This window comes from Hyperolius riggenbachi, chromosome 12 (assembly GCF_040937935.1).
Source record: "Hyperolius riggenbachi isolate aHypRig1 chromosome 12, aHypRig1.pri, whole genome shotgun sequence".
Taxonomy (NCBI): Eukaryota; Metazoa; Chordata; class Amphibia; order Anura; family Hyperoliidae; genus Hyperolius; species Hyperolius riggenbachi.
The window spans coordinates 176122559-176142708 of NC_090657.1; the positions used below are offsets into that span (position 1 = coordinate 176122559).

The 20150-nt window shown below is 44.0% G+C and overlaps 1 protein-coding gene across 2 annotated transcripts in view; it reads right to left on the reverse strand.

Annotated features, from left to right (window-relative positions):
- COL20A1 (collagen type XX alpha 1 chain) overlaps positions 1 to 20150 on the reverse strand; it is a 298926-nt gene that overhangs the window by 55373 nt on the left and 223403 nt on the right. For both annotated transcript variants that reach the window (XM_068264036.1, XM_068264037.1), the window contains exons 22-27: positions 19765 to 19907; positions 17258 to 17367; positions 16417 to 16575; positions 2882 to 2959; positions 2362 to 2448; positions 733 to 786 (exon numbers count right to left, since the gene is read on the reverse strand). In XM_068264036.1, the coding sequence (XP_068120137.1) occupies positions 733 to 786; positions 2362 to 2448; positions 2882 to 2959; positions 16417 to 16575; positions 17258 to 17367; positions 19765 to 19907 (631 nt within the window). The remainder of the gene's footprint in view (positions 1 to 732; positions 787 to 2361; positions 2449 to 2881; positions 2960 to 16416; positions 16576 to 17257; positions 17368 to 19764; positions 19908 to 20150) is intronic.

Consider the following 20150-nt stretch of genomic DNA (forward strand, 5'->3'; position numbering starts at 1 on the left):
TATTGGAGCCTTTTATCCCCTATGTCTGCATGGCTCACTGAGGAGTAAAAGGCTGGAACAGCGAGAGAACACTGGTTTGACCAGGAGCGTGTTTGGCTGATCCTGAGAAGGGCAGCTGTGGAATCTGGTGAGCGTATACTGTTACTATAATATTCAGGAACTGTTGGAAATCATCTGTGCATTGAACAGATCTGGAGGAAGAAACCTGTGGACTGTTATTTGTTATTTGATTTTAACATCAGGGACATTATCATATGGTTTATGTCCATTTATGCTTTTATGTTTTATTATGTTTTATTATGGTTTATTAGTTTAACCATGCCCATGTGATGGTTGAGGAGAGTTTTAACCACCCACTGTAGAGCGCCCTGTTTAACTTCTAGATATTTTATCGTGTTTCACTTAACAGCCCTTTGCAAATAATGTTGGATTTTTATTAAATGTATTTGGATTCCTCTTTAACCTCCTTAGCGGTAGTCCCGTGCTGGACACGGGGTTAGCCGTTGCGGAGGATTTCTCAGGCCCTGCTGGGCCGATTTGCATAATTTTTTTTTCAAACACGCAGCTAGCACTTTGTGCTAGGCTAGTTACATGCTAAAAAAAAAAATAGGTTAAAAAAACTCTTTCCGCCAGGGAGGTTACATCTCAAAGATTATTTTTAATATGAAATTACAAATTAAAAGGTGTTAATTTCACCATAAGATATCCAAAACCAAATAGAAAAATACATACCGCCAGCCCAGCCTCGCCCTGATCTCCTTTTGGCCCCCGTGGTCCTGGAGGTCCCTGGAGACATTAAAAAAAAAAAAGAGGAGACCACACAAAGATATTGGTAGGTTAGTGAAAGTATCCTGTTCCATCACAGAATTAAACAAGTGAATCCACCTAAAATGTAATTTAGCTACAGAGAGCCACACAATGTCACAGTGATAATGCCTACCACAATAACTAACAGATAATCTCAAGGCTCTAATCTAATCCATAAGGGCTTGGAGGTCCTGGAAAGGAAAAGAAAGTCCTTCTCTGACTAGGATAAAGGGTTCATCCAACCAAAACAGAGACTGGTCCTGGAGGCGATAGACCAGGCCTGGCTCCAGGACCACCAGGAGCACTCCCTTCGCCCAGGCTGTTTTTGTCCTACTGAAATCCAGTCCTACTGAACTCTGAACTCTTATACAAACCTTGCCCTACATCCTAACTGCTGGTGCAATAACGTTTTGTAAAACGTTATTGCACCAGCGGTGCGCTCTTGTTCCCTTCTTGTTTCTTTTTGTTAGAATTGCTGGCACCATCCAGCCGCTGAAGCAGCACCCGCTCAAAAACCCCCTCATCATCTATCAAAGACAGCGCAGGGATTGATTCTTTTGTTGTTTCCTACATCCTAACTCTCTGATTGGTGCATGCTTCGATTGTCTGTATCATGTATATTTTCATGTCGACTATGTCTTGTCTTTAGTGCCATTGCCAGATGTACCACATATAACTCCAGGTACATAATTTGGTGTACTTGGTAAATTAAAGATGCTTCTAAGCTATTAGGCAGGCTAAATATTGGGTACCATCCATCTTCTCGGCCTAGTCATTAGTTCCAGTGATCAGACTCGAAGCCGATAATTTGTGGCCGGAGGCACTGTGGTACTTTGGGCACCGCCATAGGCTCCCATGTTTCCAGCTGCAATTGGCAGCTAGAAGTGGTAATTTGGGCAGCGGAGGCACCATATAAAATAGTGGGCACCAAGGCTACTTGCTAAACAAACTTCAGCTACAATACTGGGGGCCCAAATTACCACTTATAGCCGCAAATCGCGGCTGTTAACATAGGAGCATTTTAAGGCACCCACAGTACTGTGGTGCCTCTGGTGCCCACTATTCTTTTCCCCTGTTTAGTTAGCATTGGGCATCACTTGGGGGGGGGCTAGGGTTAAGCATTGGTTGGGGGGTTGGACAGGGATAAGTTTAGGGGGTCGGTTAAGGTTAGACATAGGTTGGATTGTTGTTATGGTTAGTCATCAGCTGGGTAGGTTGGTTAGAAATAGGCATTAGTTGGGGGGTTGTTTAGGCATCAGTTTGGGATTGATTAGGGTTAAGCATCAGACAAGGGAGTTGGTTAGTGTTAGGCATCAGTTGGGGAAGTTGGTTAGGCATCATATGAGGGGTTGGTTAGGAATAGGTTTGGGGGAGTCGTTAGGGTTAGTCATCAGTTGAAGAAATTGGTTAGGGTAAGGCCTCGGTTGGGTGGTTGGTTAGGCATCAGAAGGTAGGTTCGGTTAGATTTAGGAATATGTTAATGGAGGTCATTAGGAGAATGATAACTCTAATCACAGCTCCAGATATTAGATTATCTGATGGATGGAAACTTACCGGAAGTCCTGGAGGGCCAGGTGGTCCTGGAGTCTCAGAGGAACAGGTACAGGCCGCAGGAGGGGCAGGACAAGTCTCCTCATTCCTCTGAAAGAGAGATCAGAACTTCAGAAGTAGCTGCACCTCTGGAAAAGTTGTTGGAAAATGTAATGAAATCTTGGTTAATGGGTCTTCAAAGATTTGCAATTCCATGTAGCATGTTTTTCCTTGGAACAATGTGAGGAGTATAAAGGTAGCCATACATCACTCAATGTATGGGCAGATCGGCCATGAGACTGGTCACTTTCTGATCAAATCTGATGAGAGAGGGCAAGGGGGGACACCGGCCGGGGTCCATTGGTCCTTGTGACATCTAAGGCTGATACCCTCATGCACCCGATTGAACACTTGTAACTGAGATTTTCCAGCATGTCTGAATGATCCTTAAAATGATTGAATCAGAAGGGCTGCAATATCGAGGGGTGTATGGGCACCTTTAGTTAGTACTACAGAAATAAACTTGATGCTGGGAGAGTCTCACCTTGGCCAGAACATCGCAGCAGCCATCTCCTGACGGTATCTCGGAGTTGCAAATGATCAGGAAGGACTGGAGTTGCAACTGGAAGAAAAATACGAACATGAGTAATGCACGATACTCTGCTTCAGGCAGCAGAAAGTCTATGACCAGCCCTGTCTGCAAACTTTGGAGGATGCGCTGCTACCCCAACCCCTGGAAACACTATATATATTATATATATATATATATATATATATATATATATATATATATATATAGTGGTTTGCAAAAGTATTCACCCCCTTGAAGTTTTCCACATTTTGTCATATTGCTGCCACAAACATGAATCAATTCTATTGGAATTGCACGTGAAAGACCAATGCAAAGTGGTGTACCCGTGAGAAGTGGAACGAAAATCATACATGATTCCAAACATTTAAAAAAAAAAAAAATAACTGCAAAGTGGGGTGTGCGTAATTATTCAGCCCTCTTAGTCAATACTTTGTAGAACCACCTTTTGCTGCAATTACAGCTGCCAGTCTTTTAGGGTATGTCTCTACCAGCTTTGCACATCTAGAGACCGAAATCCTTGCCCATTCTTCTTTGCAAAACAGCTCCAGCTCAGTCAGATTAGATGGACAGCGTTTGTGAACAGCAGTTTTCAGATCTTGCCACAGATTCTCGATTGGATTTAGATCTGGACTTTGACTGGGCCATTCTAACACATGGATATGTTTGGTTTTAAACCATTCCATTGTTGCCCTGGCTTTATGTTAAGGGTCGTTGTCCTGCTGGAAGGTGAACCTCCGCCCCAGTCTCAAGTTTTTTGCAGACTCCGAGAGGTTTTCTTCCAAGATTGCCCTGTATTTGGCTCCATCCATCTTCACATCAACTTTGACCAGCTTCCCTGTCCCTGCTAAGGAGAAGCACCCCCAGAGCATGATGCTGCCACCACTATATTTGACAGTGGAGATGGTGTGTTCAGAGTGATGTGCAGTGTTAGTTTTCCGCCACTGCAACACATAGCGTTTTGCATTTTGGCCAAAAAGTTCCATTTTGGTCTCATCTGAACAGAGCACCTTCTTCAACATGTTTGCTGTGTTCCCCACATGGTTTGTGGCAAACTGCAAATGGGACTTCTTAGTTCTTATGCTTTTCTGTTAACAATGGCTTTCTTCTTGTCACTCTTTCATAAAGGCCAACTTTGTGCAGTGCACAACTAATAGTTGTCCTATGGACAGATTCCCCCACCTGAGCTGTAGATCTCTGCAGCTCGTCTAGAGTCACCATGGGTCTCTTGACTGCATTTCTGATCAGCGCTTTCCTTGTTCGGCCTGTGAGTTTAGGTGGACGGCCTTGTCTTGGTAGGTTTACAGTTGTGCCATACTCCTTCCATTTCTGAATGATCGCTTGAACAGTGCTCCTTGGGATGTTCAAGGCTTTGGAAATCTTTTTGTAGCCTAAGCCTGCTTTAAATTTCTCAATAACTTTATCCCTGACCGGTCTGGTGTGTTCTTTGGACTTCATGGTGTTGTTGCTCCCAATATTCTCTTAGACAACCTCTGAGGCCGTCACAGAGCAGCTGTATTTGTACTGACATTAGATTACACACAGGTGCACTCTATTTAGTCATTAGCACTCATCAGGCAATGTCTATGGGCAACGGACTGCACTCAGACCAAAGGGGGCTGAATAATTACTCACACCCCACTTTGCAGTAATTTATTTGTAGAAAATGTTTGGAATCATGTATGATTTTCGCTCCACTTCTCACGTGTACATCACTTTGTATTGGTCTATCACGTGGAATTCCAATAAAATTGATTCGTGTTTGTGGCAGTAATATGACAAAATGTGAAAAACTTCTAGGGGGCTAAATACTTTTGCAAACCACTGTATATATATATCTGTGTGTGTGTGTGTGTATATATATATATATTTATCCCACATATATACACCTCATATCATATGTACCCCCCATATAAGCCCCCTCACCAGCAAGAGATCACCATGGCCAGTCAGAGGGGAAGCTTTGGCATACAACCAATTTGCTAACTGGGTCCGAAGGTCTCGCTGGTGGGACCATGGTGGCACTGTCATTGGGCCTATCAATGCAATAGATCAGTAGCCGTGACCAATCAGATTGCCTTATTTTAATTTATTCTTGTTTATTTTTGCATTAGCAAGTACATTTTGAATACTTCTGTAAACAAAAATTTACATTTTTGTGTTGTTTTCTTATACTTGTTTTCATACTGTATTTTCACAAATATTTTTTTTGAAATAGAAAATAGCATTTTTCGATTTGAAAATGACTTTAGCGAATATTCAAGCTCAACGCCGTCACTGAACACAACAGATTGATGCATGCATTCAGACATGGACCTCTTGGCTCGTACTCAAGGAAAATCCAAATTACCAAATCTCTTTATAAACTTGTACTACGTGCTCATTGTTCCTCAACTCAACACAGCGTTCTATCAGATCATCTGTCATCCTGACAACCGGAATCCCCAAAACACAACATATCCATTATATACTGCGGGAACCGAAAAACAGGATCATAACGGAATACCTAGCAGCCAGGGAACGTCACTCCATCTATCCAACCCCCGTCCCCCTGCTTGACATCACCCTCATGTAATTGATATAAGGATACAGATGACCCATCAAGCACTCACGACACCGCGAGCCCCGAAGACTGTCTCGCTATTAATACTACACGGCCAATGCTAATCCATCATATACAGCAGCAGCACCTGATTGGTCAATTACCAAGCTGGATAAATTTGCATAAAAAAATGTATCAACTTCGGAATCATTAGAACCTCATTGACCATCGATGACGGACTTCTCATGCAGATAGCTAAATCCTCTTATCTCGGAGGGCTGAGCCTTTACATTCATCAATCACTGTCACAATCTCCACACTCCCTCCGCATCTGTAGGACACGATAACTTGCGTTACGCAGGACGTCCTCTTATAATGTCACCGCTAATAACCTTATTTTCACTATCGCGGCATCGCGCTTCAGGCTCCTTTCAAGGCTCTAAAAATACCACTTCTTGATTAATTGTCTACAAGGAGTCTAGCAGAACGGTGATCGGTGGAATCTTTTTTTTTCCTGAGAACCTGCTGCGCAAATCTTCGAATGCATTAAAAATTATCAAATTTTCCCAGTTCAGACTGATCAAAAGGTAAATCGCCAAAGTAGGTTATAATATACATATATAAAAAAAAAAAACTAATTATTTTTATGTTGGTGTTTTATGGTACAATTATTTTAGTGTTGTAGCAATTAGAGGCAGAGCAGGATCGTTCACCAGGCAACCTAGGCAGGTGGTTGGGGCCCAGTGGTTGCAAGGGGCCCACCAGTCACGTTCTGTGACCTCTCCCCACTGCAGCTTGCCAAAAGGACCACAAGGGGGCCCCAAATCTACTACCTTGTTTAGGGCCCCATTACGTATTAATCCATCTCTGATTAGAGGGGTGTAATGTTCTCAGAAATTAGCATCCCCATTTAAAGTTGCCATAGGCAATGCAATCAAGCTGTTCAGCTGTTATGATTGTTCAATAAAAGAATCAATTGTATAGCAAAATTGAATAAAACTTTTTTTTTTTAAGACAATTTGATAAAATGCCAGAGCAGGCATGGTGGAAAACTTTATTCCAATAATCTATAAAATGATTTTTTTAAAGGTTTTAAAGGACACCTCAAGTGAGAGGGATATGGATGCTGCCATATTTATTTCCTATTACACAATGCCAGTTGCCTGGCTGTCCTGCTGATCTTTCATGCATCAGTAATGTCTGCGTCAGAAACCTGAAACAAGCAGGCAGCTAATCCAGTCAGACTTCAGTCAGAACCATCTGATTGGCAGGCTTGTTCAGAGTCTATAGCTAAGAGTATTCGAAGGAAGTGGATTAGAGCACAGCTCCCAACTGTTCCTCTTTTGGAGGGACAGTCAATCTTTGGGAACTAAGACCCCCTTATCCCTCTTTCTCCATCATGTATCCCTCTTTCAGGACTGACAGGGCCGGTTCTCTCATGAAGCAAGGTGAAACATTTGCATCAGGCACAAAGATTATTTACAGGGGCAGCATGTTTGTACTGTGTTTACACCAACAGCATGCAGACAGAGTAGGAGGAGAAGCAAGAGGAGAGTGAAGTGAAGAGGTCATCATTGGGGAAGAGCAGCTTGTTGTGTTGTGTGAGGAGTCTGACAGTGAGTGAGGAGGGGGAGGCAGGAGAGCAGCAGTGTTTCATTTGATTGCACAGCAGAAGAGGGGATGTGGCACAGCTGTCCTCACTGAGGAGGAATGAGGACGGCCAACTGGCTGAGGGTGAGTAGTTTGTCACAGACTCACAGCCAGACAGTGTGCTATTGTGCTGAGCTGCAGCATGCCATGTGAGAACATTGAATGAACATTGAGTAAACTGTTGGGTGCTGTGCGATCATTCCAAATCGAGGGGGGGTGTGGGGCGCATCCTCACAAGTTTGCCTCAGGCAGCAAAAAGTCTAGAACCAGCCCTGAGGACTGATGTACAGAATTATCTAACTATATGTATTCTGTCTACTGAAGAATGTGTTTAATTGACTCTAAACTTTATTTCCATACTTTAAATTGTCATATTTCTTGATTCCAAACATTAACCTGAAGAAAAACTAGTGATGATAGGAAGAACCAGTGTGGTTTGAATTCTAAGATTACATATTTTGCTTATGAAATTTTAGTGGTATGCACGGCAAGGGGTGTGACAGGAGCATAACGAGGTGTGGCAGGGGCGTGTGTTAATGCGTCCCTCTTTCGCTTCTCAAAAAGTTGGGAGGTATGCTAATAGTTTTTCAAGGCAGTAAATGAGAGGGAAAAAAAAATCTATTTAACAAAAATGACTTCCAATAATTGATATAGCTGAGAGAACATTTTATTCAAACAAATCGCGGTGTTTTTCTTCCATTACGAATGTGTTCCGCTCTGCCGCCAGTCTGAAAATGTGATAGATTTATGTCTGAAATGCTAATCAAAACTATTTTGAAAACACCAACAGGTAATTTCTGTCAGATGGCCTTTTAACAAGTCTAATATGGGCTGGCGGCGCCGGCACGCGGGACGTCTCTTAAGCATGCATTTGGCAGCCGCACATGGCGCTATTTAAGAACAGATAACGTCTAGTAGCGTGCGAACCCTGCAAGCAGCTCCCGTGGTCAATAATTAAGGGAACCCGCAGAGAGCGCAAAGCTTTTTTTCTCCCCCCCCCCCCCCCCCCCCCCTCCCCCTCTCGAAGAAGCTGCTTCCTTCCTCCCTGCTGACCCGTTGGTCTATAAATAGAGTAATGTTATCTCTTTTCTATAAACGGCCTCCGGAGAGACGGACTCTCTCTTCACGATTCCCCCTGGACGCTCAGAGCGAGTCTGAGCTTGAATCTCCTCCAAATGAGAGCCATTGATCACAGGAAATTTAAAATGTCTCCGGTTAAATAAAGCTAGATGACGGATGAAAATAAGGTGCTCTGTCTTGCGGCGGCTTTGGCAGGAGGCCGCGGCCGCATCAGGATGACAATCCATCAGAAGGGGACGATGGGGGGACATTCTGCGGTGGACGGCGGGCAAGACCAAAGAGAGACTCTACTTAACCCTGAGTAGGTAGTGGAGTATTTTTTGTAAAGAGGGTACTGTGAGGGTACACACCGTTGTATTAAAATGAGTGACACCCCCCAACCACCCCCCCCCCCCCAAGAAAAAAAAATTGGAAGAAAGAAAACACAGTGAAACTATGGAGAAGAATATACTTAACCACTTGAGGACCTAGGGCTTTCTACCCCTTAAGGACCGGCCACTTTTTTTCCATTCAGACCACTGCAGCTTTCACGGTTTATTGCTCGCTCATACAACCTACCACCTAACTGAATTTTGGCTCCTTTTCTTGTCACTAATAAAGCTTTCTTTTGGTGCTATTTAATTGCTCCTGCGATTTTTACTTTTTATTATATTCAGCAAAAAAGACATGAATTTTGGCAAAAAAATGATTTTTTTAACTTTCTGTGCTGACAGTTTTCAAATAAAGTAAAATTTCTGTATACATGCAGCGCGAAAAATGTGGACAAACATGTTTTTGATAAAAAAAAAACCCATTCAGCGTATATTTATTGGTTTGGGTAAAAGTTATAGCGTTTACAAACTATGGTGCAAAAAGTGAATTTTCCCATTTTCAAGCATCTCTGACTTTTCTGACCCCCTGTCATGTTTCATGAGGGGCTAGAATTCCAGGATAGTATAAATACCCCTCAAATGACCCCATTTTGGAAAGAAGACATCCCAAAGTATTCACTGAGAGGCATAGTGAGTTCATAGAAGATATTATTTTTTGTCACAAGTAAGCGGAAAATGACACTTTGTGAGAAAAAAAAAAAAAAAAAAAAAGTTTCCATTTCTTCTAACTTGCACCAAAAAAAAATGAAATCTGCCACAGACTCACCATACCCCTCTCTGAATACCTTGAAGGGTCTACTTTCCAAAATGGGGTCATTTGTGGGGTGTGTTTACTGTCCTGACATTTTGGGGGGTGCTAAATTGTAAGCACCCCTGTAAAGCCTAAAGGTGCTCATTGGACTTTGGACCCCTTAGCGCAGTTAGGCTGCAAAAAAGTGCCACACATGTGGTATTGCCGTACTCAGGAGAAGTAGTGTAATGTGTTTTGGGGTGTATTTTTACACATACCCATGCTGGGTGGGAGAAATATCTCTGTAAATGACAATTTGTTAATTTTTTTTACACACAATTGTCCATTTACAGAGATATTTCTCCCACTCAGCATGGGTATGTGTAAAAATACACCACAAAACACATTATACTACTTCTCCTGAGTACGGCGATACCACATGTGTGGCACTTTTTTGCACCCTAACTGCGCTAAAGGGCCCAAAGTCCAATGAGTACCTTTAGGATTTCACAGGTCATTTTGAGAAATTTCGTTTCAAGACTACTCCTCACGGTTTAGGGCCCCTAAAATGCCAGGGCAGTATAGGAACCCCACAAATGACCCCATTTTAGAAAGAAGACACCCCAAGGTATTCCGTTAGGAGTATGGCGAGTTCATAGAAGATTTTATTTTTTGTCACAAGTTAGCGGAAAATGACACTTTGTGAAAAAACACAATTAAAATCAATTTCCGCTAACTTGTGACAAAAAATAAAATCTTCTATGAACTCACCATACTCCTAACGGAATACCTTGGGGTGTCTTCTTTCTAAAATGGGGTCATTTGTGGGGTTCCTATACTGCCCTGGCATTTTAGGGGCCCTAAACCGTGAGGAGTAGTCTTGAAACGAAATTTCTCAAAATGACCTGTGAAATCCTAAAGGTACTCATTGGACTTTGGGCCCTTTAGCGCAGTTAGGGTGCAAAAAAGTGCCACACATGTGGTATCGCCATACTCGGGAGAAGTAGTACAATGTGTTTTGGGGTGTATTTTTACACATACCCATGCTGGGTGGGAGAAATACCTCTGTAAATGGACAATTGTGTGTAAAAAAATCAAAAGATTGTCATTTACAGAGGTATTTCTCCCACCCAGCATGGGTATGTGTAAAAATACACCCCAAAACACATTGTACTACTTCTCCCGAGTACGGCGATACCACATGTGTGGCACTTTTTTGCACCCTAACTGCACTAAGGGGCCCAAAGTCCAATGAGTACCTTTAGGATTTCACAGGTCATTTTTGTTTCAAGACTACTCCTCACGGTTTAGGGCCCCTAAAATGCCAGGGCAGTATAGGAACCCCACTAATGACCCCATTTTAGAAAGAAGACACCCCAAGGTATTCCGTTAGGAGTATGGTGAGTTCATAGAAGTTTTTATTTTTTTGTCACAAGTTAGCGGAAATTGATTTTAATAGTTTTTTTTCACAAAGTGTCATTTTCCGCTAACTTGTGACAAAAAATAAAATCTTCTATGAACTCACCATACTCCGTACGGAATACCTTTGGGTGTCTTCTTTCTAGAATGGGGTCATTTGTGGGGTTCCTATACTGCCCTGGCATTTTAGGGGCCCTAAACCGTGAGGAGTAGTCTTGAAACCAAATGTCGCAAAATGACCTGTGAAATCCTAAAGGTACTCATTGGACTTTGGGCCCCTTAGCGTACTTAGGGTGTAAAAAAGTGCCACACATGTGGTACCGCTGTACTCAGGAGAAGTAGTATAATGCGTTTTGGGGTGTATTTTTACACATACCCATGCTAAGTGGGAGAAATATCTCTGTAAATGACAATTGTTTGATTTTTTTACACACAATTGTCCATTTACATAGAAATTTCTCCCACCCAGCATGGGTATGTGTAAAAATACACCCCAAAACACATTATACTACTTTTCCTGAGTACGGCGGTACCACATGTGTGACACTTTTTTGCAGCCTAGGTGCGCTAAGGGGCCCAACGTCCTATTCACAGGTCATTTTGAAGCATTTGTTTTCTAGACTACTCCTCGCGGTTTAGGGCCCCTAAAATGCCAGGGCAGTATAGGAACCCCACAAGTGACCCCATTTTAGAAAGAAGACACCCCAAGGTATTCCGTTAGGTATATGGCGAGTTCATAGAAGATTTTATTTTTTGTCACAAGTTAGTGAAAAATGACACTTTGTGAAAAAAAAACAATAAAAATTAATTTCCGCTAACTTTTGACAAAAAATAAAATCTTCTATGAACTCGTCATACACCTAACATAATACCTTGGGGTGTCTTTTTTTTCTAAAATGGGGTCACTTGTGGGGTTCCTATACCGCCCTGGCATTTTACAGGCCCAAAACCGTGAGTAGTCTGGAAACCAAATGTCTCAAAATGACTGTTCAGGGGTATAAGCATCTGCAAATTTTGATGACAGGTGGTCTATGAGGGGGCGAATTTTGTGGAACCGGTCATAAGCAGGGTGGCCTTTTAGATGACAGGTTGTATTGGGCCTGATCTGATGGATAGGAGTGCTAGGGGGGTGACAGGAGGTGATTGATGGGTGTCTCAGGGGGTGGTTAGAGGGGAAAATAGATGCAATCCATGCACTGGGGAGGTGATCGGAAGGGGGTCTGAGGGTTTGGCCGAGTGATCAGGAGCCCACACGGGGCAAATTGGGGCCTGATCTGATGGGTAGGTGTGCTAGGGGGTGACAGGAGGTGATTGATGGGTGTCTCAAGGTGTGATTAGAGGGGGGAATAGATGCAAGCAATGCACTGGCGAGGTGATCAGGGCTGGGGTCTGAGGGCATTCTGAGGGTGTGGGCGGGTGATTGAGTGCCCTAGGGGCAGATAGGGGTCTAATCTGATAGGTAGCAGTGACAGGGGGTGATTGATGGGTAATTAGTGGGTGTTTAGGGTAGAGAATAGATGGAAACACTGCGCTTGGGTGGTGATCTGATGTCGGATCTGCGGGCGATCTATTGGTGTGGGTGGGTGATCAGTTTGCCCGCAAGGGGCAGGTTAGGGGCTGATTGATGGGTGGCAGTGACAGCGGGTGATTGATGGGTGGCAGTGACAGGGGGTGATTGATGGGTGGCAGTGACAGGGGGTGATTGATGGGTGATTGATAGGTGATTGACAGGTAATCAGTGGGTTATTACAGGGGAGAACAGATGTAAATATTGCACTGGCGAATTGATAAGGGGGGGTCTGAGGGCAATCTGAGCGTGTAGGCGGGCGATTGGGTGCCCGCAAGGGGCAGATTAGGGTCTGATCTGATAGGTAACAGTGACAGGTGGTGATAGGGAGTGATTGATGGGTGATTGATGGGTAATTAGTGGGTGTTTAGAGGAGAGAATAGATGGAAACACTGCGCTTGGGTGGTGATCTGATGTCGGATCTGCGGGCGATCTATTGGTGTGGGTGGGTGATCAGATTGCCCGCAAGGGGCAGGTTAGGGGCTGATTGATGGGTGGCAGTGACAGGGGGTGACAGGGGGTGATTGATGGGTGATAGGTGATTGGCAGGTGATTGACAGGTGATCAGTGGGTTATTACAGGGAAGGACAGATGTAATTAATGCACTGGCGAATTGATAAGGGGGGGGGGGGTCTGAGGGCAATCTGAGCGTGTGGGCGGGTGATTGGGTGCCCGCAAGGGGCAGATTAGGGTCTGATCTGATAGGTAACAGTGACAGGTGGTGATAGGGGGTGATTGATGGGTGATTGATGGGTAATTAGTGGGTGTTTAGAGAAGATAACAGATGTAAACGATACATTTGGGAGGTAATCTGACGGCGGGTTTGCGGGCGATCTAATGGTGTGGGTGGGTGATCAGATTGCCCGCAAGGGGCAGGTTAGGGGCTGATTGATGGGTGGCAGTGACAGGGGGTGATTGATGGGTGATAGGTGATTGGCAGGTGATTGACAGGTGATCAGTGGGTTATTACAGGGAAGAACAGATGTAATTAATGCACTGGTGAATTGATAAGGGGGGGTCAGAGGGCAATCTGAGCGTGTGGGCGGGTGATTGGGTGCCCGCAAGGGGCAGATTAGGGTCTGATCTGATAGGTAAAAGTGACAGGTGGTGATAGGGGGTGATTGATGGGTGATTGATGGGTAATTAGTGGGTGTTTAGAGGAGAGAATAGATGTAAACAATGGATTTGGGAGGTGATCTGATGTCGGATCTGTGGGCGATCTATTGGTGTGGGGGGGTGATCAGATTGCCCGCAAGGGGCAGGTTAGGGGCTGATTGATGGGTGGCAGTGACAGGGGGTGATTGACGGGTGATTGATGGGTGATTGACGGGTGATTGACAGGTGATTGACAGGTGATCAGGGGGATAGATGCATACAGTAAACAGGGGGGGGTGGTCTGGGGGGGTGGTCTGGGGAGAATCTGAGGGGTGGGGGGTGATCAGGAGGGGGCAGGGAGCAGGGGGGGGGGATAAAAAAAAAATAGCGTTGACAGATAGTGACAGGGAGTGATTGATGGGTGATTAGGGGGGTGATTGGGTGCAAACAGGGGTCTGGGGGGTGGGCAGGGGGGGGTCTGATGGGTGCTGTGGGCGATCTGGGGCAGGGGGGGGAGAAATCAGTGTGCTTGGGTGCAGACTAGGGTGGCTGCAGCCTGCCCTGGTGGTCCCTCGGACACTGGGACCACCAGGGCAGGAGGCAGCCTGTATAATACACTTTGTAAACATTACAAAGTGTATTATACACTTTGTATGCGGCGATCGCGGGGTTAACATCCCGCCGGCGCTTCCGTATAGCCGGCGGGATGTTGCGGCGAGCGAGCGGTGACAGGCGCCGGCGGAGGATCGCGTCACGGATGACGCGATCGCTCCGCCCATGCCCTTAAATGGACCGCCGCCTCTGTGGGTGAGGCCGTCCTGAAGGGCTCCACTTCCCCGCCGCCCCTGTGTAGTGGGCGGTCGGGAAGTGGTTAAAGATGTCCATAGACCATACAACCCAGATTGTATCGTCTTGTTCGGTTTCACCACGTATTTGTGGTGTTAGGACCCAGACACACTATAAGCGCCTTTCAGAGCACTTGCGATTGATTAGCACTTTCTGAGCCATTTTAAAAAAATTGCTCCCATTCACTTTAATTAACCATTTCACAACTGAGGGGTTTTACCCCTTGAGCACCAGAGCAATTTTCACCTTTCAGCGCGCCTTCCATTCATTCGTTTATATCTTTATCATTACTTATCACAATAAATTGAACTATATCTTGTTTTTTTCACCACCAATTAGGCTTTCTTTAGGTGGCACATTATGCCAAGAAGTATTTTATTCTAAATGTGTTTTAATGGGAAAATAGGAAAAAATGTGGGAAAAAATTAATTATTTTTCAGTTTTCGGCCATTATGGTTTTTATATAATGCATGCTACTGTAATTAAAACCCATGAAATTTATTTGCCCATTTGTCCCAGTTATAAAACCGTTTAAATTATGTCCCTGTCAGAATGTATGGCGCCAATATTTTATTTGGAAATAAAGGGGCATTTTTTTCAGTTTTGCGTCCATCCCTAATTACAAGCCCGTAGTTTATAAAGTAACAGTGTTATACCCTCTTGACATAAATATTTAAAAAGTTCAGTCCCTAAGGTAACTATTTATGTATTTTTTTTTTGTAATTTTTTTTTTTAAATTACAAAAAAAAAATTAAAAAAATTGGGGAGTGTGGGAGGTAAGGAGTACATTTTTTTGTGTAAAACTAATGTATTTGTATATGAAAAATGCTTTAGGGTGTAGTTTTACTATTTGGCCACAGTAACTTTATGCGACCTGCAAGCGTTGGAAGTATGCTTGCAGGAAGTGTTATGAGGTTGGGAAACTTTTTTTTTTTTTTTTTACACAATGATCGTGCTGCTCATCTCATAGAAGCAGCTGATCATTGAGGGGGCTTAGATCAATGAACGGGGAAACCGTTCCCGTTCATTGATCTCCGGGCGAGCAGGCGGCGGCGTGCACTAGCGCGGAGGCGCACGGACGAGCGAGCGGGAGCGCGGACAGCGGCGGGAGCGGCGGATATCTCCGTCCCTGGTGTTGACAGGGTGGAAAAAAGGACGAAGATATCCGCACCTGTGGGGGCAAAGTGGTTAAAATTGTGGTCAAAATTGCGTAAAAAAAGATTTTTACACGATTTCAATGAAAGTGAATGGGAGCGATTTTTAAAAAGCGCTCAGAAAAGCACTTATAGTGTGTCTGAGCCCTAAAGCTGGCCACTAATGGTCCAATTTCTAGCGAAAAATCTGATTTTTGTCAAACTGGAAAATTTGGATTTTCTTGTTGGTTGTGATTAATAGGAAGCAAAGATTGGTTCGTTGATGGTGTAGTGAACGATTTTTTGTCCGATCAGAATTTCTGATCGCTCGAACGATTTTTCACTAGAAATCGGACCGTTAGTTGCCACCTTTAGACCACAAATAATTGTCCAATCAATTTATGCCGATAATAATTAGATGTTAATAATAATTAGATAGATTAGAATTGGTATACGTATTGTCATCACCAGGGCTGTTTCTGGGCACAGACCACCCAGGCAAAGGCATGGAGCACCTTCTGATATACAGGTTGAAATACTGCACCCCCCCTCATGTTACAGACAATATGCAGTACACAGCACAGTACTTTCCAGCCCTCCAGGGACATCAGTAGTGCATTCCAGAATGTCCCATTGTGTAATTCCTGGCCACTGTAATTCTAGGCCAAACCATGGGGCACCCCTTACTTGACTTCCTCCATCACTACTCCATAGAGTTTCTGTGCATATATGGGGGAAGGATGGCACGGGTTGTCTTGCCTGGGACACCAAATACCTCAGATACAGCCATAGTCATCACTTAGCTAATGCCCCTTTTTTGGAGATCAACTGCCTTCTGGAAGATGTCCAAGAAACTTTAGTGTGAACAGGGTCACACTCCCCATCTGTCTATACAGTAGCTGTTTTTCGTGACATCTTATGCTATATTGTGCTGCTTTACACCATTGGCTCTCTGTCTTGTCTACTCTACATTTTTAAGTCCTCAGCTCTTCCTTCTTTTGGTAAAAATTGGATTAGACTATATGATGTATGGCTAAGGTCTACTTTAACCACTCACAGCAGAAGAGCCGCTCCTTGGACCTCTGGTCCTGGTCAACTTTCCCAACATCTCAAACCCAAGCGTGGTTACTTTTCCCATGGACTTCATGGTCTTCTCTACCACCAGCTGGCAGTCCACATAGAGCTGAATGTTTGTGCTGTTCACTGCTACATGAACCTGGATGTGGAAAAGTAGAATAAGATGAAAACAAAAATACCATAATGACTACCATTACTAGTAATTATACAGTAATAAAATGTATCCTTTATTGTTCACTACTGAAAAAAGAACTGAAAATCAACCTTCCGATCCGATAATTTTGTTGAATCGGAAGAGAATTGAGGCAGAAACATGACCACCCGATTGATTTTTCAATTGATTTCTAGTCTAGATTGGTCAAAAGGATGTATCGGGCATGGTGAAAACTCTTGGTCGTAAGTGCTTGATTGGGTGCACAGTGGTAATAGCGTTCGATTTCCTGATGATCAAAGAATCCCTGTCCAATGCTTACCTATCCACTGACGTGAATCCTGGCCTCCTCTGGTGTCTGTCATCACCATGAGTGCCTGTTCCACGTGACTAGTGAATGCAATGACATCGCTACATGCGCCAGTGTCTCATGGTATAGCTAAGGCCTTCCACACTGCACACAGGCACAGGAAGGGGGGGAGACTCATATACACTTGGGGGATAGCAACGGCGGTGCTGAGACGACTTCCATTACCTTTCATGCAGAAATATATTGTAAATTGCTGTGCAATGTGTGGGCAGGTAATAAATCCCACTCTGATTAGATTCTAGATCTAATGGTTGATCTGGGGGCAGATCGAATAATGCATAGACAACTTTGACTCCGCACCTTGTGAAAACTACCATAGAAAACCTTCTTTACGTCTTGCTCATCAAAGGTAACTTCCTGTAAATTTCCCTCGTAGTCGGGATTGAAATAAGTTAGGGATTGCTTGTTTGCTGTAAGAAATGAGAGATAATGTTATTAGGAAAATATACAGTCAGTGGAGGAAAACATTTTAAGTTAATTCAAGAAGGTGAAAGGGTGAGGTGTCCAAAAATAAATAATATCGTGATATGCCTAACATTAACCTTCCTACCAATACATCTAATACTAATCTACCTAACCCTACACCCTACACTAACCTTCTCCTACACATACACCCAGCACTAACCTTCCTAACCTAACACTAACCTTCCTACCCCTACACCCAACATTAACCTTCCTACCACTACACCTAACCTAACACTAGCCTTCTTACCCCTACACCTGTCACTAACCTTCCTTCCTCTACACCTAACACTGACATTTCTATCCCTACACCTAACACTAACCTCTTTACTGATACACCTAACACTAACCTTCCTACCAATAAACCTAACATTAACCTTCCTAACAATATGCCCAACACTAACTTTCCTAGGGAACGTAGCGCCACTTACCAATCACTTGCCATTGCTTGCCGAACACTTGCCAAAGTCAACGCCACTTACTGATCACTCCCCACTGCTTGTCGAACACTTGTCAAAGCTGGCGTCACTTATTGATTACTCGCCTGCCGATTGCAGAATCTTTCACCAAACTCAAGCCCCCTTGCGCCCCCTTAGCTGCAATTCAATGTTGCAGACTTCCGTACTGGCGTAACACACCCTAGTGGTCACGCCATCGTGAACTGCTTCAACAAAAGAGAACAAGAAACCTCCACCAAGTATGTGTTTAAATCCATAGCAGGCTAACGATGACCTAGACCTCACCCCTTCCACCTTTTCTCTATGGAAGAGAGAACAAACAGTGATTATCGCACACAAGTTTCCATTCATAAGATTGAGGACGGCCATATTCCACCCCTCCGCCCAAATCGGCAGAGAATATTACAGTGTGTAAACTTACCAGCAGGACGGGAAATCATTACAGCCATAGGCAAAATGTCAAGGACGAGGTTTTAAAATAGAGAGAACTTTAGTTATGGCCCTGGGCTCCTCATGCAGGAATGGCCCCGAATATTGCCGTGGCAGAATTCCATATCAGCTGATAGGACTTTTGGGATCTATAATAACGTGTTGCCTTTCACATTGACACCAGGATCTCCTCTGTCCTCCTGGTATGGCCCTCTGGGGTCAAAGCCAAGTCAGCAGTTTCCAATATTAAACTTCCACAAATTGGAAGACCCCAGTGTGTTATGGTAAAGAATAAATTCACCACTTTAAATTATTCATGCCAAAAGTGATTAATAGCAATAGATTTTGCCTTAATAGGAATATTAACGTGGTGGACATAAGAATAACTGCAGTTCAGATTAAGTAATGTTATTTAATTGGAACAACAGATCAATTCAATATTGAAGAAGGAGGACACAGGTCAGTCAGTACAGGTGAATCTCGAAAAATTAGAACATCGTGCAAAAGTCCATTTATTTGAGTAATGCAAATTTAAAGATGAAACTAATATATGAAATAGGAACCCTTTGCAGGTGTTTTGGATGAATTAGCTGATTAGAGTCTGACACTTGGACCCTAGAATATTTAACATTTTTTTTTGCAATATTGTAATGGTCTTGGTTTTTGATTTTTGGGGTTTTCATAAGCTGCAAGCCCTAATCATCAAAATTATAACAAATAACGGCTTGAAATATCTTGTTTCGCAGGTAATGAGTTTATTTAATATATCAGTTTCACCTTTTAAAGAGACTCTGTAACATCAGAAACATCCCCTGGGGGGTACTCACCTCGGGTGGGGGAAGCCTCCGGATCCTAATGAGGCTTCCCATGCCGTCCTCTGTCCCACGGAGGTCTCGCTGCAGCCCTCCGAACAGCCGGCGACAGACCCGACTGTCAAATCAATATTTACCTTCCTGGCTCCTGCGCAGGCGCTGTGGCTGCTTTCGGCTCGGAAATAGACAAAAATACCCGATCTCCGTCGGGTCCGCTCTACTGCGCAGGCGCCAAAGACTTGCGCCTGCGCAGTAGAGCAGACCCGACCGCGATCGGGTATTTCCGCCTACTTCAGAGCCGACAGCCACCACAGCGCCTGCGCAGGAGCCAGGAAGGTAAATATTTAGGTCGCCGCTGTACGGAGGGCTGCAGCGAGACCCCTGAGGGACGAAGGACGGCGAGGGAAGCCTCATTAGGATCCGGAGGCTTCCCCCATCCGAGGTGAGTACCCCCCAGGGGACGTTTTGACGTTACAGCTCCTCTTTAAGTTGAAATACTGAAATAGGCTTTTGGTGGGCTCTTGGGAAAACCAGGCAGTGTTACCGGATGAAAGTAAGAACATTTTGGAGAGTTGTACATAGGCTGTCCACAAGCATATTTCACTTTCAATTTCATTTTCACTCCAGTTACACTTTAAAAACTTACGGTCCAAGATGAGTCCAACGACTGGCTGAAAATCTTCATCTGTTAGCTGCCAGGCGGCAAAAGGCTCTCGAGCGGCATTAGCAGGTAGGCGGAGCAGGAAGCTGAGGCTGTGGTCCTGGGGGATTCCATAAGGGTGCACATCTCTGTGGGGGGATAGGAGAGAACATAAATGACATTACAGATCAATAGATACAAAATACACATTGCCAACTACACTCAGGCCTTTATTCAATTCACTTTTTCACCTACTACTAGTTGATATTTCCACATCTTATCAATAAAATGCATTTGAAGCCACCAGCAGGCAAGAATATACTGTACCTACGTTTTTAATTGCAAAGTGCTGAGAGTTTTTTAAATAGAAGATAAAAAAATAATCTCTGTGG